This window comes from Rhinolophus hipposideros (assembly GCF_964194185.1).
Source record: "Rhinolophus hipposideros genome assembly, chromosome: 8".
Lineage (NCBI taxonomy): Eukaryota > Metazoa > Chordata > Mammalia > Chiroptera > Rhinolophidae > Rhinolophus > Rhinolophus hipposideros.
In genome coordinates this window covers 67,980,034-68,003,781 of record NC_138054.1, presented here as the reverse complement: position 1 = coordinate 68,003,781, position 23,748 = coordinate 67,980,034, and the positions used below count along the sequence as shown (strand labels likewise).

Here is a 23,748-nt window from a genome sequence, read left to right as displayed (position 1 = left end):
TCTGGACCAGCCCCCTGTGTACATGGTGGGGCGGGGGATCTCTTCCTCTGTACTCGCTTCCAGAGTCCCTCCCAGGTCCAGGTGGGGGACTGCTGACCCGCAGCGTGGCCCCAGCCTCCACCCCTGCTCCAGACCTGCTCTCTGGAAACCTGGGTGCAGAGTGAATTCCAGGGATGGGTGTCCTTGGGCACATGGGTCATTCTGCCTCTGGGCTGTGCCTGTGGGTTGGGGCAGGCCCAGGACCTGCTATTAATGACACAGTATTTCAGGGTTCAGGCAGCTGGACTCTGTCTGCTCCAGCAGGTAAATTATAGGCTTAGCAAGTCAGAAATCAAATAAACACTCCAACTGCTTCTGCTGCTCCAAGGAGAACAGTGGTTTCCGGGAACTTCCCCACCCAGCTCAGCCTAATTACCACCTGTCACTCCCCTGGGACAGGGGCCTTTTCTTTGGCTCAGAGGCCCCAAGAAACAGGATGGGGCTCCTGGGCACACAGGGTGACAAAGACTTGGGGACCAGCCAGTTTTTGACAACTTATGGGCACCACAGGTACTGACAAGCCCCTGCTCTGGCCCCATACTTGGCCACAGACTGCCCAATGTCGCAGATGTATTGCTCTGGGTAGAATGGATTGCCCCTCAGCAGGAGATGGCAAACAGTTTTCACTTCACGTGCCAACTGTTGGAAGTCGCTACCAGGAGTTTTGTGCTGATTATTTTGAAATTCTATCCAGATTTGGCAGAAAAAATATCAAGGTTGATTGTTGATGTCTGCCATGCAGAAGTGAAAGGGAAATTATATCGTCTGCGCTGAGCACTGTCATCCCAGGCCACTCAATGGATCCACCACCCTTGGCTAGGCAAAAAGATAACTTTCCCACAGAGCTGAACTCCCAATGGTTCGACATGGTGACACATAGATGGGTTGGCCCCCAAGATTTTTTGTTTCTCCAAAGGCAAAATGTCGATGCACTGCACACAAATGTTGATGTCTTCCCCACACAGAGGCAGATCAAGGCAGGAAGATGGGAAAGATAAATGCCATTGCCCTGAGACCTAAACCATGTTATTCATTCAGCTCTTTCTGAGTTGCCCCATATGCCTCCCTGTGGCCAGCAGTTTAGTATTTCAAACTCATGAATATAGAACAGAGAGTGTAAGTCCACACTCTTTAACAGAAGTGTCCAGAAATGCCTAGTTTTGTACCTGGGAAAGGCAGGCAACTGCAGGTGGTCCAGACCCTGTCCACACATCTCCAAGCCCTGTAATGAATAGTGGAGGGCCTGAGGTGGCCATCTTGTGCTCCAGGTGCCTCTCAGGTCACCCACATCTGCCAACAGCCTGGACCCGCAATGAACTTGGGCAGGTCCTCAACTGGGACTTCTGTGCCAACCCCAAAGAGCCAGTCAGCATGTGCCTCTGGGGGAGAGGGCTGGGGCAGAATCCTGCTTGCTGACTCAGACCACCTGATTGGAGCTGGACTCTGTCACAACCTCAGGCAGGGAAGGGAAGCAGAGGAACCTGGGAAAGCTCCAACCCTGGCAGGAAGGAGGGAGGGCAGGGACATGTTATCTCTGGGCACTCTCCATGCCAATTCTGCCTGAAGTCTTGCTGGGTTTGAAGGTCTCCTGCCCCCGGAGAGGGGCCTGAGCCAGGTGGAGGCTGCAGCCTCCCGAGGGCAGGGCCTCAGTGGCAGCCGCAGGCCTTGACCACCATATTGCGGTGTTTGCGCAGGATGACATTGTTGCTGCTGTCATAGTAGAGCACGGAGGTGGCGCTCAGCTTGGTGGGCGCACAGCACGCCTTGGGGACTGCGTCTGGCTTCATCAAGTGCACCTGCCGGGGAGGGGCGGCAGGCAGAGGCATGAGCACGCTGGCCCCCCAGGACCCGCCGGCCCCGGCCCCCGGCTCCTGCCTGCCCTGGAGCCTCCATTCTCCAGCCAGGAAGGCGTCACGTGCACATGTGCCCAACCCTGCTCTCCTTGACCCCTTCCCTCCCCCGAGGCTCTCAGAGCGCCACCTGGGCACCCACCTGCTCCCTGCCACGTCCACTCCCCTTAGGCCCTACAAGGGGCGCCTGGTGACTGGTCCCTCTGCCTGGTGTCCCTGAAGCACTGACCCTCTGGGGGCCCCTCCACGCCTCTCTCTTCTCCGTGCTTCTGTAACGCCCCTGACGCTGTCTTGTCCACCTGCACTGTCCATGCTTTCTCCTCCTCCTCTCTGGGAGCTCAGAGTCGTGGAACAACCGGCTAAGCCAAGGATTCTAGGTTCTCCCGGGGTGTTCAACACCATTGTTTCTCAAAGCACTTTTCGCCCCTCATAACAGCTTCTAAGGCTCAGCATTACTCTGGGAGATGAAGAAACTGAGGGCACACGGGCCCCGTGGCCTGTGGCAGGACTTGGACCTGGGTGTAGTGGTCCCACGCCCTCCTCCTAAACAGCTTTACCCACAGAAAAAGAGCCTGACTGAGGGAGCTATTTCGGCCTCCAGACAAACATCCTGAGACTTGCTTGGCAGGATGAGCTGAGTTTACACTGGTCTCCTCATCAGGCCCTACACAGAGGGGCCATGAAGGCAGCCCCGAGCTGTCAGGGGCAGGAGAGGAAACCTGCTTCCATCTCGTGCGTCGTGGCTGCTCCGAGGGCCCAGGCCCGCCTGGCCCTCACAGGCTGCTGAGCAGGACCTGCATGAGGCTGTCAGGGGGACCTGCTCGGCAGCCTGGCTCCCGTTCCCCAATGCCCAGCCCTGTCCTGGGAGCCCCAGGTCTGAGCCAGCCTGCCAGGGCTCCTCTGTGTCCCGCTGGGGAAGCTGAGGCCTCTTTGAAGATGTCCAGCCAGAATGGGACATGGGGGCCACTGCCACTCCACATGTGTTGTCTGGGCTTGGCATTCATGGGCCCACGTGAAGAAAACCGGGTGACACCACGCTCGTGCACAGCCCTGGGGCTCTAAGTGGCTGGAAACCAGGGAGGGCCTTTCCTGAGTTGGGACACTGGAGAGAGAAATCGGGTGCCACACGGCTGCTGCCATTCTGCGACTCCACCCTAGACCAGAGCTGTATCAGATCAGCGACAGAAAGAGAACAGCCTTGTATTCCATCTGGCACCAAACAGGTTGATTTGTGGAGTCTAATGTGCCATTCCATTGAATTTGTTTTTGAGCCACTAGGAGACGAATCAGAGGTTCTGTTACTTTAGGTACATTTCTCTCACTTGTGGGCCTCATTTTTCTCCTCTGCCAAATGGGTATAATGCTACTTTTCTCATGTCCAACACAAATGTATCTCAGACACATGCCTTGTGCTTGCCAACCAGGATAGGGAGCACAGAAACGTCCCAGACATGGTCCCTGTTCCCATAGTCGCGGGGGCAAGGGGACATGGGGAACACTTCTACAGACAGCCGGGACCCCTGGGAGCGGCACAACAATCACAGCGGGACCTCAGCGCTGTGGGGCATTGAGCGCTGGTGACCACCCCTGGCAGGGAAGGACCACAGGGGAAGCATGTAGGGCGGGCAGGAGCTGGCTGGGCCCAGGGTAGAGGGGGAAGCCCTCCAGGTAGAATGGCAAGTGCAAAGACAGGGAGGCAGGAGACCCAGGGCATGTGCTGACATTGAGCGTGTGCAGGGAGAGGAGGGCAGTGGGATGGGTGCGGGGGACGTTGGTGAGGTCGGCCAGGTGGCTGAGGGGCCCCGCATACCAGGCTGAGGGCTCCGACTGCCTCCTGGAGATAATGGGCAGGAAGGGAAGTTTCTCAGCTGAGATGAGGTCAGACCTGTGCTTTGGTGAGACCACCCAGCTACTGCGTGGAGAACGACCTGGAGGGTAAGCCTGGAGGGACACCTTCCTTCTCTTGGCCCCCCAATGGCCCAAAGTCCCCTACAATGGCTCCCCCAGTCTCTCCAGGGCTCCCTTGCTTCCCAGGCCTCTCCTGTTCTGTAGCTGCTGTGTCCCCAGAGAACCTTATCTGTTCTCAGGCCCCGAAGACCAGCCACGGGCCACGTCTCCCAGTTCAGCACTTCAGCCTGGCCGCCTCTGAAGTCCAGACTCAGGGATCCAGTCACCTGCCCACTTGGCCACATGGGGTCAGTCACATCAGGCCTCAAACGTGCGGCAGAAGCAGATGACTGATTCCTCAGCCCACAGCTGCACCCACCTGTCCCTCAGCCCGCCCTGGAGGCCCCTGGTTCCTGCCCTTGGCCCTCCCTCCCTTCTCTCCTGACAGGGGCCCTGCCTCCACCATCCTGTGGCCTCAGTCACTGCTCACCACCCAGCAGCCACCCGTTCCTCTTGTCAGGTGACCGCAGCAGCCTGCTCACTCTCCTGGCCTCCACCTTCCACCCGTGGTCCAGCCTCCCATCCTCTCACCGCAGCCCGAGTGATGTTCCAAGAGTCAGATCATAACACTACTTTGCTGAAACCCTGCAAAGCCTTCTCGCTTTACTTGGAATTCAATCCACTCACCTGCCACCTTACCAGGGACCCCGAGGCCTATGTTGGTGGCCCCGGCCCACCCCAGAGTAACCTCCCTTAGCCTTTTTCGCTCCTCTCCAGCCCTGCCTCTTGTGAGCCCTGTGCCCTCCCAGCTGCTGCTGTCCTGGGGCCTGCGCACTGGATCCTTCCGCCTGGTTCCTCCTCCTCATGCTGAGGCCATGTCCTCCGTTCTCACAGGCCCCACCGTCGTGGCCTGGCCCTGGCTCCTGAGTTCACTGACAGCCTTCCTGAGAGCGCAGCCGCCGCCTTGTCTGCACCCAGCATAGCTGAGCGCTCACTCCTGCGGAGCCATCCTGGGGTCTGTGGGCTCGGGTGGGGCAGGGGTCGGGGAAGGACGGCCCTGGAGGTGTAGGTGCAGTCGGCACCCCACATCCCTCTCGGGCGCTGGGAGACGCACCCCACATCCCTCTCGGGCGCTGGGAGACGCACGTGCTGGAGGACGCAGCCTGTCAGCCCCAGGAAGGCAGCCCCCAGGGGCCAGCAAATCCCAGTGGACATTGACAAAGGAGGTATTACATGGTTGAAGCCTCTTTTGTTACAAACATTTACTCTCACCCTAAGGCATCACTTTGACAACTTCCTACGAGGTAAACACAAGGCTGGGGATACTAGGAACTAGGGAGTCTAGGAAACATTCTAGAAAGAAGTCTCAGCACAGCAAACATTTAAACACTGAGCAATAAGCAGCAGCAACGATATTCCTCACATCACATTTTTCCACATTTAAAGTTACCGCAGACACCAGGGCATCAAAAACCACACCATCTGTGGAAAACCAAGAGCTGGACCAGGAGAACGAGCCAACGGGGAGTAAAAGGAAGGCGGAGCCCAAGCCCAGAATGGCGCCAGCACACGCCATGAGGCGGTGGGTGAACACACCCCCATCTCTCCCCGCGTGTGCACGTGTCACAGGAGGTGAAACACACCAGTGTGCACAGTACACGTGTGTTCAGAGCACACCGGTGCCCAGGTGGGATACACACCTGGTCCGTATATGTGTGCTTGTCACCACTAGTGGCTGCCTGTATGAGTCTGGGTCCCACCACACGTACCTGCATGTCCCCACGTGCACGTGTGTGCACGTGTGTGTGCACCAGCACTGAGTCTGCACACGGGCCAGCCAGCACACGGGTGGGATGTAAGCACACGTGCACGCAGCAAAGGTTCCATGCAGAGAAAGCTCCCCGGGACCCAAGCAGGTCTCCCATCACCTCCTGGCTTTCTGAGCCCCTCTCCTCAGCGCACCCTCCCCCCAGGGTCCAGGCAGGAAGGCGAGGTACTGACCAGGGACTGCAGGATGGCGTGGTTGGTGGCGTTCATGCAGGAGTCCAGTGGGAAGGAGCACTCTCCCTCACAGTAATAGGCTGAGTAGCCTTGGGGGGCGATGACCCAGTCCTGGGGGAGAAGGGGGAGAATGGAAGGTGTGTCCCATCATGTGGCGCCTCCCGAGACCCCTGTCCAGCACCTGTCACGGGACGACTCAGGGCTGCCCCTTACCCTCCCTCAGCCTCGGGCCCCTCACGGGGCCGTCCCCCAGAGACCTGCCATCCACCTGAGGACCGTCAGCAGACAGGACGGGAACAAGCTTTCCCCTTCACCGCATCAGCACTCAGCCTGTCCTCCCAGCCTGCCCCCACCCCCACGACTCCTGGAGCCTCCGTCGTCCCAGCAAAGCCACAGAGGCACTGCCACCCTGGCCTCAGTTTCCCTGTTGGAGCTCTGACATTTTATGGCTCAGGATTCAGATTGTCTCCATTTTCATGGTTTTTATCAGAAAATACTTTCTCACTATAAAAGTAATATATTCTCCCTTTGGAAAACTTGGAAAACACAGAAGAAAACAATTCATGAGAAAATGGAATTCCCCATAATTCTGCCTCCTCCTGGAGATACTCCTAACGATCTTCAGGTGGGGATGGTCATTTAAGAAAGAAGGAGGAGAGTAGAAATTACCAGCCAGCCGAGGTCCTGGAAGCTGACATAGAGCTCGTGCCGACGGCAAACCTGCCGGCCATGGGAGCCGTGGACGTTATCTGCAGGGGACAGATGGTGCAAGGTCTTTTCTGGGGTCCTGCTCTGTGCGGCTACCACAGGGGACTCCCAGGGCAGGGGACGCCCTGATGGGCACATTTATGGAATAAATGAATAATGGGAAACTAAATCACTTGGTCTCCTAAAGCCCATCCCTGCAGTTCTGCTGGTGCCATGACCCAGCTCAAGAACCTTCGATGGCTCCAGACGCTCCCAATGGCTCCAGAGTAACCCCACGCTCAGCTCATCCTCCCCTGACTTTCAACCTGTGGGCTTCCTGATGCTCCAATAAACAGCCCTGGGGACCCTCTGCCATTAGGCTGAGGCACCTCCTCCTTTCCTCCTGAGACACCTCACCTCTCCTGCCACACCCATTCCACAGGTCACGTGGCGCACACTGAGGTCAGCCAAAGGGCCGACCCCCATGCAGGAAAGGAAGGCCCGTAGTGGGTCAGGACCATCCCTGATCCCCAGGGGCTGAGACTGGTGGGGAGACCTTCACCTAAACAACTGTGCCTCCCACAGGGGACCTGGGGAAGGAACAAGGGCCACCAGGGGCGGTGCTGCCTGGAGGAAGAGGCACTGGATTCTGGTAGAGATTCCAGGGAAGGTCTGGTGAGCCAGCAGAGGGCCGAGAAGCGACTCCTAGATGGCAGAAAGGCCTTTGAGACAGTGTAGCTGGTCCCCAAGGGTATGGGGCAAAGGAGGGTGTCAGGAAAGGTGGCTGGAGGGTGACCATCGGCTTGAACCCTACTGAGGGGTAGAGGGTTGTGTCACCACCACTGTTTCCCGGCCAAAAGCCTGTGGGCTCAGACCCGGCCAGCCCCAGACCTCACCAAAGATGCCTGGGAGCTTGTTCGGCTGCGGCAGCTCGTTGGTTTTTTTCTGCAGCCTCTTCCCCAGGGGCCTCACTGCCCGAGGGGCTCGGACAGGGCTGGGGCTCGCCCTGAAAAAAGTGACCATGAAAGGCTGTTTGGAGCGCGGTGCCCGTTGCCCCAGCAGACCGGCCAGGCCAGGATCCACGCTGCGACCTGAAACAGAGAGAGGAGAGGGGCGGTCACTCAAGGGCAGTGGTCACAGCAGGGACCTCTGCCGGGGCCTGGGCAGGCCCAGGAGTACAGGGGCTGAAGGCCTGAGGGGGACCCACTGTGCCCCAGTTTCCTCATCTGAAACCCGGAGTCCCCAGTCCAGCCCTTGCCCCCAGGCAGGCAGGCCTGAGGGAGACGGTGGGAGGAGGGCTGGTGAACCACAGGGTCAGTGCTGGTGACAGTCATGTACAGGTTTCAACGTCATTTTAACCAATGATCCCACTTGTCTTTACAGTAATCCTGGACCTCATGTGTCACTGAGAACCTTCAGAGTCACTCCATGACGGCCCAGAGCCACACAGCCAGGGACTCTCAGAACCAGGGTTCCCACCTCGGTCTGAGGACTCCTAGGCCCGAGGACTAGCCCAGCTACCCATACTTTCTGGGGGGTTAATGTAGGATTGATAACACCCAGCTGATTGGAGCAGCTGCTGGGTCTTGGCGAGTGCTTGTTCTGACGAGCAGCCCCCAAGAACAGAAAAAAGATCTATTAAAAAACTCCACTGGCTACATCCACATTATCCATGATTCCTCTATCCACGTTTCTCCATTTCTGCTGTTATCAACAAGCCCCTCACACCTCTCAACTGGACTGGCTCCTGGGGCTTCTCCAGCTTCACTTTACTTTCGTCCCCCACAGTTTAGATATCCCACTGAGGCCAGAGGATTGTTTATTTCATATACATATAAATTTTTTACTTTATAATAGTTGAGATTTACAGAAAAATGGCGAAGACAGTATAGAGTTCCCATATACCCAGACCCAGTGTCCCCTGGGAAATGTTAACATTTAAATTACTATGGTATATATTTGCCACAACTAATGAACCAATATTGGAATCTTATTTATTAAACACCGCGATTTATTCAGATTTCATTACTTTTCTCCAAAGTCGTCTTTCGCTTCCAGGATCCCATCCAGGACCCACGTGGCATTTAGTCATTACAGCTCCCCAGGTGCCTCTGGGCTGTGACAATTTCCCAGGCTTTCCTTGTTTTTGACCTTGACAGTTTTGAGAAGTACTTGTCACGTGTTCTGTAGGATGTCCTTCATTTGGGTTTGCCAGATGTTTTTGTCATTGTTAGATGGGGTGATGGGTTTCAGAGAAGATCCACCAAGGAGAAGAGGCTTTCCCAGCCCATCATATCCAGGGTACACAGGGGCATGTGACTTATTCGTGGGAACCTCGATCACCTGGCTGAGGTGGTGCTGGCCAGCTTTGTCCACCGTCAAGTTACCGCCCCACCCCGCTCCATACTGTCCTTCTGAGAAGCCAGTCACTAAGCGTAACCCACACTGAAGGGCTGGGAGGGGTGCCACACCTCCTTGAGCGGGTGTCTCAGAGGGGTCTTCTGTAAAATCCCAAACCAGATCCTGTCATCCTCCACTGCTATTAAATGCAAGTGCCCCCTAAAAACTCCAGCCCCTTGCCCTGGTTTATCGTAACTCAGAATGCCCCCTGCCTGACTCTCAATCTCCTCTCCTTCCGACCTCTCCCTGGCCAGCTCTGCTCCGGCCATGGCAGCCCCTGGTGTAGTCAAACATGTCAGTCCTGTGCACACTTTCAGGCTTTCTATCCCCACTGCCTGGGATAAAGGAGGCTGTCCCCCCAAAACAGCTGGTGAATGAATGAATGCATGAGTCCTCCTTCTGGCGAGGAGAAAACGGAGGTTTGGAAAGATAAGTAACCTGCCAAGGTTACAGAGTTAGAAAGCTGTAGAGCTGGGCTTCAAACCCAGAGCCTAAGGGTGTAATCTCTTTCCCTCGTGCCCTGCCCAGCACGGAAACTCCCAACATAGAAGACGGCTCCCCAGAGATAAAGAATCGCCCATTTCTTGGGGAAAGAAAGCAGGGACTCACTCTCTTAGCAACTCCAATGTTGGTTCTGCAGAAGGACAGGAGGGAAATCATCGCTGGTCAGGGCTTCCTGCTGTCCAGAACTGTGGGAACCTCGCCCTCTATCCCACTGACCCCCACAGTGGGAAGGGCATTTTCACCCCAGTGGCCACAGGAGAAAGGGGTGGGCTCCAGGGCAATCAGGGGCTCCAGCTGTGCCTGCTGCCAGCAGCCTCGGAGGAGCCCCCAGAAGAAGGTTCACCGTCTGACCCCTGAGTCTTACCATCCTCCGTTTCCACATAGAGGCGGAGTCCCACATCCTTGTTACGGTTCAGCAACCAGTGGTCACTGGCCACTGTCACATCCAACACCAGCCAGCCCTCGTCCCCAGCTTGGAGCGTCTGAAGATCCAAAAAGAACAAGTCAGACTCCCTGTGGACACGAAAGAACAATTAACCGAAGCCGGCACAGCTGCCTCCGTGTTTCCAGTGCCCGCCTGGGGGACAATTAGTGGGGCATCGACCCTCCTGGCTCTGGGCTGGGCACCTTATGTGCCTTGTCTCACTGTGTCTACCGTGGAAAGGTGTTACTGTGCCCGTGGACAGATGGGGAAACTGAGGCTCGGGAGCTCAACGACCCATCCAAGGTCCCACAGCCAGGATGGCAGGGTGGGGACTTGAAGGAACGACTGATGCTAGGCCTCTCGCCAGGTGCCGGGGCCTTGAGCCAAGCGTCCGGCATCTGTGAGGGTGTGCGCCCAGGAAGCTCCCCTCTGTCCTCTGGGAAATGTCATCCCCGCCCCCGCCTGAGGGCTGGGAGAGACACATGGACAGAGGCTTGACCAGGAGTTGGGGCCCAGGGCAGGCACCTGTTGGCCCGCTCCCTGACCACCTCGAACATGCTGACGTGGAAGGTCCTGTTGAGCGGGTGGGTGCTGGGCAGCTTGTAAATCCGGAACTCAGCAGCTGTGACCGCCTCCCCTGCCGGGATCTGGGTCAGGTCAAAGCGGAACTCCTTCCAGTGGGGCTCCTGGTGGCCCAGGGTGCGGTCCAGCTCCACTGCAAGACAAAGTGGGCTGGTGTTCACTCCTGGCTCTGGGCTCTGGCTCTGGGGTGGCAGGGCCCGGGGGAGCCAGGGGCCTGGGCAGCCTGGGGAGGGCATTCCCTCCCTGGGGAATGGGCTTGACCCCAGGCTCTGCTCGTCGGGTGCTGAGAGGGCCCCACGAGGCCTGTAGTGAGATACCAACCACAGTGCCCGGCACATGGTGGGTGCCAACAAGGGCAGCTTCCATTTCTGGCCACAAGCCCCAAACCCAGCAGGCCTCGGCTCAACCCTCCTGCTGATTCTGGGACCCCCAGATGAGGCAGAAGACAGGTCCTGGGGAGACGGACATCAGAACCAAGGCAAAAAAGGGCCATGGGCTGGGCAGGGACATGACAGTGTATTTCAGAGTCTGCCGATGTGCGTGGATGGCACATGGGAAAGAGTGACTGCTCGCAGGTGACAATGGAACTGGGCCTTGGAGGGTGAGAGTGCATTTGCCATGATGTCATGGGAGAGGGTCACTGCAGAGGAAGGACCAGCATGAGCAAAGGCCTAGAGCTGAGGGACACACGGCACAGGCAGGAAAACAACAGCCAGGAAACACAGCAAAGGGTGAAAGATGGCAGGTTCCTTTTGGAGCAAGGTGAAGGAGGAAGGAGGGCCAGAGGGAGAGATAGGAAGGAACAAGAAGCAAGGCAGGAGTGACAGCTCCTGAAGAGGCCCAGTCAAGCTGGGGTAGTGAAGGGGCCGATAACATGGTGAAGTCTGAGTAGGCTTCCAGGAGGAGGTGACATCTGAACTGGCCTTGTTGGAAAGGATAGTCTTGGAGGATGAAGAGGTGGTAGGGAGGGCGTTCTAGGCAGAGAGGACCTCGTATGCACAGGCTAAGGGCGCCAGAGCCATGCACATGTCAGCGGTATGGGGTATGGGTATAAACATAGCTGTGACCTGACTGCTGAGGACTGGAGCTCCGGCCTAGGAGCATAGGCTATGCCTCTGGTCAGTGGGGAGCCAGGGTTCTGGGCAGCAAGGGAGTGGGTAGTTTGGGTGGAAGCTGTGGGGAGAGGGGATAGTAAAGCACGGGTGGGAGGGGACCTGAGGCAGCAGGGGTGGGGGTGCTGGTCCAACACTCTGGGCAGGAGGCCATGGACCTGGAATAAATCCCACATTTCCCCAGCTGCCCGGAAATGCCCAGGGCAGTATATTTAGAGCCGCCTCACTTTAGCCTCCTGTCACTTTCAAACACTAAAAATCTGTGTTTCCGGAGAGCAGGGGTGGGAGCCGTCCAGCGCCTTCCCCAAAACCCAACACTGAGATTTTAATGACATGTCTGGGAGTCTTTTTAAAACTTCTCTGTCAGGCTACTGGGCTCAGTGACCACAAGTCACCAGGCTGGTGGCAGAGGCGGATGTGGGGAGCACTTCATGTCCTCGCGGTGGGGACCTGGTCCAGTGATGTACAAGCAAACAGCTGTGCTGGGTGGGGCCAGGGGACACACATGTTTGGGCAGGAGGAGATGGGCATTTCACCCCCGGACAGGGGAGGAGAAGAAACAGAACATCCACCGTCAGTCAGGGCGCTGGACAGGCAGCAAATGCCCACCCGGAGCCAGGCTGTTTCCGAGGCAGCGTGACACAGGTGCCATCGGGGTCCTGCACAGGCACAGAGCGTGGAGGGCAGGGTTCTGCACCTTCTCCGAGCGATGGCCACCATGAATATCTACACAGGACTCCCCTGCTCCACACACACACTGGTGACAATTCCCGTGGATTCAGGGACCACACAGACCACCTCCATTGCGTGGCTGTGTGACAATCCCCCATCTGCAGGATGAAATGGGTGCAGGCTGTTGTGACAGAGAATGAGGACGGGTCACTCCATCACATCCTTTGCCTGCCCCTTCTCAAAGCATCAGTAAGTGCATCTGTCCCCAGGCACTGGGGGGCTGACGGGCGGGTCCTGGGGGCTCACTGGGAACTCTGTCCACAGGCCTGAGGCACATTTCATGGTGGGTCCAGGGACTGAGGCAACAAACCACAAACCTGCCAGCTCTGTGTGGGCACCAAGCCTCGCGGCCTCCCGCCCTTGCTGGGTCAAGAGGACCTTGTTCACCTGAACACACCCCAGTTTCAAACTTCCGTTCTGTGGGTTTGAAATCAATAAACCACCCAGCAGTTCCAGCACAGGAAACGGCCCACCCTGGCTCTTCCAGGCAAGCACCAGAGGGTGGGAAACTTTTAGGAAAATAATTTTAATAAAAGATTGGTGAAATTTCCTAAAGTGTGGAACTGGGTAAAGAGATCAACCCGTCTATCAGACGGTCGGTGGGGAAAATAGGAAGAGGACACCTGTGGATTTGCATCTTTCAGTGGCTGTTGCTTTGAGTTAGGAGAGGTATTTCCCAAAAGTGGTGTTCTGGAAGAACATTTTCTAACCCCTCTATTCCCTTCTGGTTAACTGTGCAACCAAGTCTGCTTCAGCCAGGCAGCTTTAGGCAGCATGGACCATTCTGGTCAGTGCTCATTGCAGGACCTGACCCTGCACCAACCAGGCATGTACTTCCCCTCTTGGCCTCGTCTCCGCGTCTGTGAACTGGGAATAAGGATACTGCCCAGCTTTCCTCACGGGGCTGTGGAGGGCTCTGTAAACAGCCAGCCAATGGACTGGGCAGGGTGGCCATTCAATAGGAGTTTAGGATGAGCCAAACTTTACGCCAAGATACCGGAAGGAGGCCATGTAAAAATTCCAAGGCCATGGGGTGGAGGGAAGGGGAGACTATGAATAATGTTTTTCTAAATCAGTGTACCATTTGCACATATATTTTTTCATCAACTTATCAAGCTCAATTTATAAACAAATTTATCAAGTTCTTACTGTATGTAAGACTGTTCTATACACTGGGAACCCAGGAGCAAACAAGAAAGATAACTCTTGCACTCATGGAGTTTATAGTCTAATGGGGGAGACGGAATATAAACAACAAAAAAAGTATAATAAGGGGCGGACAGGTAACTCAGTTGGTTAGAGCGCAAGCTCTGGGCAACAGGGCTGCCTGTTTGATTCCCACATGGGCCAGTGAGCTGCACCCACCACAACTAGAATGCAGTCAATGAGCTGCTGCTGAGCTCCCAGATGGCTCAGTTGGTTGGAGCACGGGCTCTCAACCACAAGGTTGCTGGTTCGTCTCCCACAAGGGATGGTGGGCTGTGCCCCCTGCAACTAGAAACAGCAACTGGACCTGGAGCTGAGCTGCACCCTCCACAACTAAGATTGAAAGGACAACAACTTGACTTGGATGGAGCTGATGAGTCCTGGGAAAAACACACTAGTGTTCCCCAATTTAAAAAGTCCTGGAAATACACAATGTTCCCCAATAAACTCCTGTTCCACTTCCCCAATTTAAAAAAAAGGTAAAATAAGGCATGTCATATGTATTGTATGTGAAATATAGAGGGTTATGGGCTCCAAAGTAATGGGAAAAGGTAGAGGGTGCTTTTCACAGGGTGGTCAGTACGGCATTTCTTTGAGAGATAGGTAAGCACACACATGAACATTCTTACATGCTGCTGGGTGGAATCTGTGGAGAGGAATCTAACAATATCCTCTTGCAATACCTGAAAAAATACATATGAAGTTCCCCATTGACATGATAATGCCAAGGACACAATGGCTAAAATATGAGCAGCCAAAATTATGCCTGGCTCAATAGGATCCTCTAAATGTTTATTTTCCACAAATTTATAAAAGCTGCCAAAAATGTTCAAACACTGAACCAGCTTCTGTCTGGAGAAGCAACAGATGAATTTAGTTTCTGAATCGCCTTAATGTGGCTTCTGAAACAACAAACAATCATGAATCACCGTGGGATAATGGGACTGTGGGCCTTCTCCTCTGGCCCCTGATTAAACCACCTCCGGGTCCCATGTTTACGGGAAGGGTCCACTATGGGCAGGAGGCAGCCTACACTTCCGCCTTTCCTCTTCTGAGGCCTTGCACCCACCACCTACAGGCTACACCTCCAGATGACACAACTGCGGCCACAGGTGACACCAGCAAAGGCTTCAACTATTTTTGTGCCCTGGACAAAATTTAGAGTCATCCAGACAACTCAAATCTGTCTTGTTTCTGACCAAAAAGTAAAACTTCAAAAGACCCCCTGTTCCTCAAGCTCAGAACGCCGTCCAGGGAACAGAATCTTCTGTGTCCATCCATCCTTCCTGCCCTCAAACCCTCCCCAGCCCCGCAGGGTCCCCAGGAGGGGTGCAGCTCGGCTCTGCATCCCAGGCCCCCTGAGCTGGCCCGTCTCATCCACACGGCCTCCTGGGCCTCCTGGCTGCCTACAGCCTCCCCCAGGCCCTCCTCCAGCCGCTCTCTCCTGGCTGCCCCCATCCCACCATGTCTAAAGGCTGCTTTCCTCTCAGTCCTGCTGTAAAAGCCCCTTGTCCTCGCTCTGACCCCACCCAGATCAGCCTGCACGTTTGCCCTTTCCCCCACCCCAGGTGCCCCGGGCCCTGGTTCATCTGCCCGGCTGAACAGTGAACAATTTGAGGGCAGGGACCAAACAATGTGGCTGGAAACTAGAGGCTCTCAGTGGCCCACTTATTAAGTCCCCTGTGTTCCAGGGGATCAGAGGGGAGGCCCCGGCCCCTTCTCCCCAAGGGATCCTGGTCCCCAGGACAGTGGCTCAGTGTCCAGCATCCACTGGTCCTTGGACTACGGTATCACTACTGCTCTGGTAGTGGCTTCCACGTCCCAGCATGTCTCCATCAGGGGCCACCCATGTTTTCACTTTGCTGTGGGACTTGCGTGGCCCCAGAGGTGGAGAGCAGGCTCCCTCAGGGCCCTGGAGGCGGACGGGCTGGGCCTGTTTGGCTGGTCCTGCTGGTAACAGAGGTGGAGGGGCCCACTTTAGGCCTAAAACAAGACCCGTGTCCCCACGGCCTGTGCTGCCCCACAGGGGAGCCATGGAATTGATCACCTATCGATTCTGCATCCTGAGGGGCTTCCTCCCCCCCAGAAATCTCAGCGCTCCGAGAGGCGGCCCAAGGCTTCATTTCTGAGGTATTTTTAGCGAGTTCCCATTACTGACTTTTTTCAGAGCTGTTTCCATAAATGGCTCTGCACTCATAATTACTGGTCGGGGCCTCAGACGGCTTTAGACCCCAAATTAAAAGGGAACACCCGCACAGGCCACCACATCAAGCCTGCCAAGGCCAAAAATAGATCCAAGGAGATGTGAGCAAGAAGGATGCGATTCCTCCAGTTCAAACCAGGGGAAGAAGTGAACTGTGGGCGTTTTCCAGAAAGATGTGGTCTCGATGACACATGCCTCTCTCCCAGGGGGAATGGGATCTCGTGAGGAGGCAGGCTGGGTGTATCTCCTGCCCCATGCCTCACCCTGGAGGAGCCTCCATCAGGAGGCTAGGAGTGGCCACATGCTTTGGTCAGAGCTGGAAAGGCCTTCTGGGCAACCCTGCATAGAGGTGGAAACTGAGGCCCAGAGGGGCAGAGACTTGCCAGTGTCACGTGTCAGATTAGGAGCCCTTCATGTGGAATTGCAGACTCGGAGCCGGTAAAAAAAGAGTGGCCCTAGAGTTCCTCTCAGTGGCAATAAAGGGATGAGGGGGTCACCTGTCTTCAGGTTCTTCTGTCAGCCTGTGCCCCGAGAATGCCTGCTAAAGACCCCTTCCTCCAGGCAGGGCCCTGAGGGGACTTGGGGTTCCAGGGACATGCTACACCCATTGTCGGCTTCTGAAAAAACAGGAAGGTCTGGCCCTGCTTTGTCCCACTGACTGGGCCAGCCTACTTCATGTGGTCCCCTGCCTCCCACTGAATTCCTTTCCTTCATGCAGAATCTGGGGTGCACAGAGGGTGGGGGGGAATCATGAAGAGTCAGATTTGGTCCCTATTCTCAAGTTGCTCATAAGTTTCCTGCAGAGGAAGAAAAAGAGGGGAGGCCCCTAAATCTGCAGGCAGAAAGCGACTAGAATCCCAAGAGAAACACGTACAATGGGGCACGGGGGGGCTCTAAGCATGGAGGGAGCCTTGGGGGAGGGGGTCAGAGACACTTTTCTAGGAAGCCTAGTGAGAGTGGTGGAAGAATTCTGACAAGCAGAAATGGGCAGAGTGTTCTACACAAAGGCATAGAGGTGGGAAATAGTGTGCCAGCTCCCACTTGAACTGTGTGAGGCACCACACTGGGCACGTCAGATGCCATTCTAGTAATGCTTACCCAGGCAGCCTGACCCTGGAACTGTGCTCTTTACTCCTTGGCTCCAGGAGGTCCGCAGGTAAGTGATGGGGTAGGGGTGTAGATAAATACAACAGGCTCTTCCCTCATCATGCTGACTGCCATTTTGAGCAGGCCAGGCATTTGCTAAGTTGTTAAATGCCTTACCTACGGTATTTAACCATTATACTAGGACACAGGTATTATCCCAATTGTAAAGGTGAAAAACTGAGATGCAGAGATTTTAAGTAACCTGTTCAATATCTCAGAGCTCTTGAGTGGCAGACCCCGGATTAAAACCCAGTGTGTCCTACTGCAGAGTAGTCAACCATTATGCGCCCCCACCCCGGGCCGACCTCCCCTCATTGCTGTGATCCAGTTTTCACATCTGCTCCTATGGATGTGTACCCAGGAACAGGGCCATCACTTCTACTTTATGAGACTCAACTTCCTCCTCTGTCAGCTGGGGGCAATAGTAGTCATTTACCCCAGCGCGGTGAGAAAACACTGAGGAAATGGGGGGTGGGGAAAGAGGAGTCAGTCATCAGGGATCCAGAGGGCAAACCATCCTGGGGGCCAGACAGGATTTTGGAGAAAAGGCATCCACCTTCACCTCTTGGGAAGAGAGATAGCTTTGGAAACCATCAACAAAATGAAAAGGCAACTTACGGTATGGGAGGAAATATTTGCTAACCACGTATCTGATAAGGGTTTCATATCCAAAATATATAAAGAACTCATACAGCTCAATAGCAAAAAACAAACAAACAAAAAATCTGATTTAAAAATGGGCAGAGGAACTGAGTAGACATTTTTCCAAAGAAGACATACAAATAGCCGAAAAAGTACATGAAAAGGTGCTCAACATCAGAAAAATCATCAGGGAAATGGAAGTCCAAACCAAAATGAGGTATCACCTCACACCTGTTAGAATGGCCATCATCAAAAAGACACGTTAACAAGTGTTGGGAAGGATGTGGAAAAAGGTACCCTTGTGTACTATTGGTGGGAATGTAAACTGGTGAAGCCATTATTGATATTATTATTATGAGGCTCCTCAGAAAATTAAAAATAGAACTACCATGTGATCCGGCAATCCTACTTTCTGGTATGATCCAAAGGAAATGAAAACAGGGTATCAAAAAGACATCTGCACTCCCATGCTCATTGCAGCATTATTCACAATAACAAAGACATGGAAACAACCTGTGTCTATCGATGGATAAATGGATAAAAATGTGGTATACATACTCAATGGCATATTAGCCATGAGAAAGAAGTAAATCCTGCCATTTGTGACAACATGGATGGAGCTTGAGGGCATTATGCTAAGTGAAATAAGCCAAACAAAGATACATGCTGCATGGTATCACTTATATGTGGAATCACACACACAGAAACAGTCGAACACACAGAAACAGAACGTAGAAAGTGCTTCCCAATGGCTGGGGAGGGGGGAGGGAGAAAATAGGGGGAGGGTGATAAAAGAGTTCGAACTTTCAACTACAAGATGAATAAGGTCTGAAGATCTAGGGTAAACATGACTGTAAGTGATAACATCGTATTGTATAATTGAAATTTACTGAGAGAGTAGAACTTAAATGTTCTCACCAAGTAAAAAAAAAAGACAAATATGTGAGGTGATGGATGCGTTAATGAACTCAGTGGGGGAATCCCTTCACAGTGTATACATATATCAAATCATCACAACGGACACTTTAAATATCTTATAAGTCAATTATTATAAAGCTGAAATCATTAGTTTTTTTAAAAAGAGAAATACCTTTGGGCACGTTATCCCTCTAATAGTAAGATAAGCTTAAGACGGATAAAGAATTTACTGTTAAAGGAAAGACAAAGTCGCAAAACAGTGGGCAATTTATGTCCCACTTTGCAAAAAAAATAATAAAATGTTAGTATCTATATTGATAAAATATCAAGGTTGATGGTGGGGGCTATACCAAAGGATTAAAATGCTGGTTTCTCTGAAGTAGAGGCAGGACCACCAGGGGTTTCCATGTGTTTCTAAACATATGGTCTGAATTTTCTATAATGAAATTCTATAATGAATCTATATATGAATTTTCTACGATAAACATGCCTTAGTTCTATAATTCCCAAAACAAATACATTTTTCAAATGAGATTCTCAGTCTACAACACACATTCAATACAGTCCAATTCAGCAGCATTTACCAGACCTAATGATCAACCAGGCCTCTATCTGGGTGGAGAGGCAGCTTCTATAGAGAAGAGCAGACTATGTACAGACAGGGAGGCCACCTGCTGTGTTGCCTTGGGAAAATCACCTAACTTCTCTGAGCCTCACTTGCCTTTTTAAAACAAAGATGTGATAATAACTGTGAGATGCAAAGGAAGGAACAGATGTGGAAGTTCTGTGGTCATCAGGCATAGTCATCACTGGGTGTCATCTCACACTATCCCTAAATGGCCCACAGGTAGGGACCGTGAGAATCTCTGTTTTGCAGAAGAGGAAACTGATGCTCCAAGAAGTAGACTGGGAAGTTATGATCACACTGAGAGTAGGTGGCGGGGCCAAGATGCAAATCCTGTCTGTCTGAGTCCAGGTCAGAACCCCCGACACCGATCCTATCAGTCCTCCCAGTGTCTTATCCCATCTGGGTTTCCAGACAGGGGGTATCACCGTCTAGACCACGTGACAATCGTCTTTATGGCTTCTGTATTTGTTCTTTGTCTCTCCCACTAGAAGGTCAGCTCCATGAGAGCAGAGACTTTGTTTTGTTCACTGTCATATCTCAGTGACTAGAACTATGCCTGGCTCAGAGCAGGTACCACGTGACTAATTGTTGAAAGAAATAATGAAAAAATGAAAGTCCCTAGTAAAGAATCAAATGAAGTGACGGAGGCCAGATCTCTTACTCCCACTGATCCAGCCTCTCTCAAATCCAACAGCCTCAGTTCGTCAACACCCCTGTCCTTGGCTGCCTGAGAACCCAGGAATAAATTAGTCTGGTGCAGGGAAGGGTCAGGACAAAAGTGAAGATGTCTCCATTCATTTCTGGCTGAACTTCTGCCTGCAGTGCTGTTTGTGCCTCAGTTTCTCAATCTGGAAGATGGGCACCTGCCACCCCACTGACACGTGGAGGAGGATTCAGGAGGAACAAGCAGAAATGATCCTTCCTGCCTCTTTCCTCCCTCCAGAGGGGCTGAGTCAGCCCGAAGTGCCTGAGATACAACCAGTCACACCTGTGCTCAGGCCGAGGGGACAGGGTGCTGTCAGAAAGTGCCTCCAACAGAACCACAGGGTCAGGGCTGCATGGCCCCTCATTTTTCTGACACCATCACTGTACTGGACAAGAAACCAGAGGCCCAGAGAAGGGAAGGGGCCATGATTCGGGACATGGAGGAATGAATGGCAGGCCGGACAAGACAAGAAGCTGCGTATTGCCTCCCAGCTCAGGGCTCTCTCCTCCCTGAGCACATCGACACCAGGGTCAGGCTCTGTCTGCTCCACACGAGTGCTGGCCCCCATTACTGCATCCTGGCCAACAGCAGCCAAGGTTCTACAAGGCTGAGATTGACAGACAGGCCAGGCAGAGCCACCAGCTCTGACCACAGAGGCAAGACCCAAGGGCCGGAGGCCTGGGAGAGGCCCGTGGCCTCTGCTTCCTACAGGCTGCCATTGATGGTCAGGGACCTAGTAGGCAGCAGGCCTGGCTTCTCAGGAGCCAGGTAAGGCCGATAGGAGAGGTGCAGCTGGAAGCAACAGGGCTGGGAGGGGCTGGAGTCAGGGGCAGTGACCAGGGCCAGGTTCACCCTAAAAGAGGATAACTTTCTGCTCCTCCCAGGTATCAAGAGCCTGGGCGTGGGCGCTGTTAGCACAGACTCTCTGCTGTTAGACTCCAGAGGGTTTAGGGGCCCCGACTTCATGTGCCTGAGGCCTGGGCCTCCAAAGGAGAAAAGAATCCTGCTGGGTGCCTAAGCCCCCACATAAGCCCAGGTAATTACCAGGTCAAACCACTCTCACTGAGAGTTCTGCTAGTGCAATTAGTAGGACAGAATAAAGAAGGCCCTGCTGGCAGCTGGCTGGGCCCGCCCACAACTGGGCTCCACTGAACAAGGACCTGCCTGTTGATCCCACAGAGTCAGAGGCCTTAGATCCTAATGAAACACGCAGAGATGGCGGGGGAAGAAGCTGGGGTTTGGAATCCACAGCCTGGATGATGCCATGGACGGCTGTGTCGCCCTGGCCTGGCCATTTAACCCCTCTGAGCCCATGAAATGAGGCTGGTAAAACAGCTTCACATGGCGCTGCATATGAGGACTTACAAGGCTATGGAACTTCAAATGCTCTTATTCTAAAACTGCTGGAAATACCTTTGGTTCGCTTTTAAAATCTGTTTCTGGGTTTCACATGTGTAAAAGGCACATGGGGACATTCCCATCACATCCACCGCAAGGCTGGGCAGCAGCTGGGAGGTGCTGGAGTCAGGGGCAGTGACCAGGGCCAGGTTCACCCTAAAAGAGGATAACTTTCTGCTCTTCCCAGGTATCAACCAATCACACAACTCTGAGGATTCACTGATGACTGGGAGTCCCATTTTACAAGGAGGGACCTAAGGCTCAGAGAGGGCGACGGACTTGCCTAAGATCACACAGCAGTCAGAAGGGGAACCAGGTTTTCCTGAGCTCAGGGTGCTGCTCAATTCACAGCAGCAGCTCCCACTAGAGCCGTGCAAGCCTTGACCCAGGGGATGTGGGAGGAAGCAGGACATGGCCTGGGTGGTGACTCACTTTAATAGATGGCTCCTGGGGGACATTCTCAGGGTTACTGCCTCCACAGCTCTTCTTGGTCCTGAGCCCTGGGTCAGCATGTTCCGAGGATAGAGCTCCAGCCTCAATTCCCATACTCTTTGTCCCAAGTCCCCACCCCTGCCGTCTAACCAGAAAGCTGGCATCCAGAACCGACAGGCTGGAGTCCCGTGCCGGGCACTGGGCTCCCAGCAGAGGTTAACAGCTGCCTCCGGCAGCTCGCTCCCCCACCCCAGTCCACCACCAGTTCTGGGTTGGAAGGAACAGAGGGCTCCTTAGCTGTCCCCTCTTCCTGACCTTGTGTGGGAAACAAATAGCTGAGGACTCCACAATACCTGCTGCTGCTCCATGTCCCCTGGAGCCCTCCGCCTAAACCCCTCTTAAAGCTCCCTCCACCCTGAAAGGCTGCCCTCCTGCCAGCAGGAATGTCCTTGAGGACTGGATGTAGAGCCCAACAACCTGGGCCTGTCCTGGCTCAGCCACGTAGAGGCCGTGCTATCCTGGGCGTGACAATGTCTCTGACCTCACGATCCTCATCTGGGAGATGGGGGTGAATAGGCTGTTAACTGGGTTGTTGGGAGGATGAAGACTGATGCCACGGGTGACGGGAGGCTCGTGGCCTTGGCAAGAGTCCTCGCTCCGCTCTTGGCCCCATCGCTCTCCCCACCTTGGGCTGAGCTGTCGTTCTTAGGTCCCCAGGTCCAGTCTGGTGTCTGCCTGAGCCCAGACCCTTGACCCTCACTGGTCACAGAGAGGAGGCAGAGCAGATGGGGGACAAATATTCATGACTGTAGATTAAAGAGTTTAGTATAATGGAAAAAGATACCTTTGAGAACTTTAAGGGTAAATGGCTCCACGAATTGGAATGAAATCTCTGCAGAGGAAAAGCTGGGCTTTGCCTGGGAGAACAACGAGGAGCCAAGCTGCCCAACAGGTCATTCCACAGGCCTGGACACTCACTGCATGTCAAGCCATGTCCCAGGTGCTGGGTGTGGGTGACCTGACCACAGACCGCCCCACTGGGCCGCGTCCACTCCTCCCACCTGCTCCCCTGACGGCCACGCCCCCACCTCCAGGCCCCTGGGCTTTGGCCCCGAGGCGGCTGCGGCGCATCAGGACATGTGGGTTCTCCTCTCAGCTCTGGTCACTTTGGTGATGTGAGCAGTGTTTTCCACAGCGAACTTTGTCCCTCTCTTCAGTACAGCTCTTATCGGAGTGACAGCATCACAGCCTCTGTTTACTCATCCGTCTTCCCAGGACCAGACTGTCTTCCTGGCACTGCCCGGGTCCACCCGACATTACATGATTCCTATTCTTGGGTGTGTTTGCGAGCGGGTGACTGTGCACGCCCCTGGGACTCACATTCCTGCGTCCGCCCCGCCAGACCCACAGCTCGCCGACCCCCACGCCCCTAGACCCGGCTGCCCTGACCTCGGCAGTTCCCACTCCTCCGCGGGTCCGTCCTCCCGGCGGTGGCTCCCGGGTCACCGCAGGGGCACCCGCCGCCCACGGTTGTGCACTCGACCCTGCAGCCCGTGCTCCGCCCCGAGGGGCCTCCGTGGGGGCGCCGGGACGCTCAGCTCGCCGTCCCCACACGCGCGTCCTCGCCGAGCGGCACGGTGACCGCGGTCAGAAACGCCCATCCCTAGAGCCCACACTCACCCATGTTGACGAAGCTCATGACCAGGTCCGTGCGGCCCAGGCGCCGCCCGCGGGGGCCGCCGTCCTCGTCGTCGTCGCCGGCCATGGCGTGGTAGAGGTCCAGCATGAAGAGCGGCGCGGACGCGGGCAGCCGGGCGGCGGCGGGCGGCGCGCGGGGCCGGGGCCGCCCCGGCAGCCCGAGCACCGCCAGGATCTCGCGCTGCAGGTCGCGGCGCTCGCGCGGGCCCAGACGGCGCTGCGGACAGCCGGGAGCGGGGCGCACGCCGGGGCCGCCGCCGCTCAGCGCGCACAGCGCCAGGCCCAGGAGCCAGAGCGGCCCGGGGCGCGCGGCCATGGCGGGGCGACTGGGGGCGCTCACCCCGCGCGCATCCGCTGCGCCGTCGGCCCTGGGCCGGGACCGGACGGCAAGCGGCGGGCCGGGCTCGGGGACGGGGGACAGCGCGGGAGTCGCCCGCGGTCGCAGCGCCGTCCCTAGAGCGCCCTACACGCGGCACCTGTCGCGGCTCCGGATCGGTGGCCGCGGCAGCCAACGCCTCGGGGCAGGGGCTACACGGGCGTCTGGGGACCGTCG

The 23,748-nt window shown here is 55.1% G+C and overlaps 1 protein-coding gene across 2 annotated transcripts; it reads right to left on the bottom strand.

Annotated features, from left to right (window-relative positions):
• Positions 1 to 1,674: 1,674 nt before the first annotated feature.
• LOC308500884 (bone morphogenetic protein 8B-like) lies at positions 1,675 to 23,511 on the bottom strand (the record flags this gene model as incomplete). Of its 2 annotated transcripts, none has more annotated exons than XM_081056408.1 (7): positions 1,675 to 1,835; positions 5,739 to 5,888; positions 6,447 to 6,526; positions 7,361 to 7,555; positions 9,733 to 9,881; positions 10,318 to 10,507; positions 23,178 to 23,511. In XM_081056408.1, the coding sequence occupies 7 exons, from the start codon at positions 23,509 to 23,511 to the stop codon at positions 1,686 to 1,688; spliced, it is 1,248 nt and encodes a 415-aa protein (XP_080912534.1). In that variant the 3' UTR covers positions 1,675 to 1,685. The 2 variants fall into 2 exon arrangements, with proteins under 2 accessions (XP_080912534.1, XP_080912535.1); XM_081056409.1 differs by having other exon boundaries at positions 5,778 to 5,888.
• Positions 23,512 to 23,748: the final 237 nt, after the last annotated feature.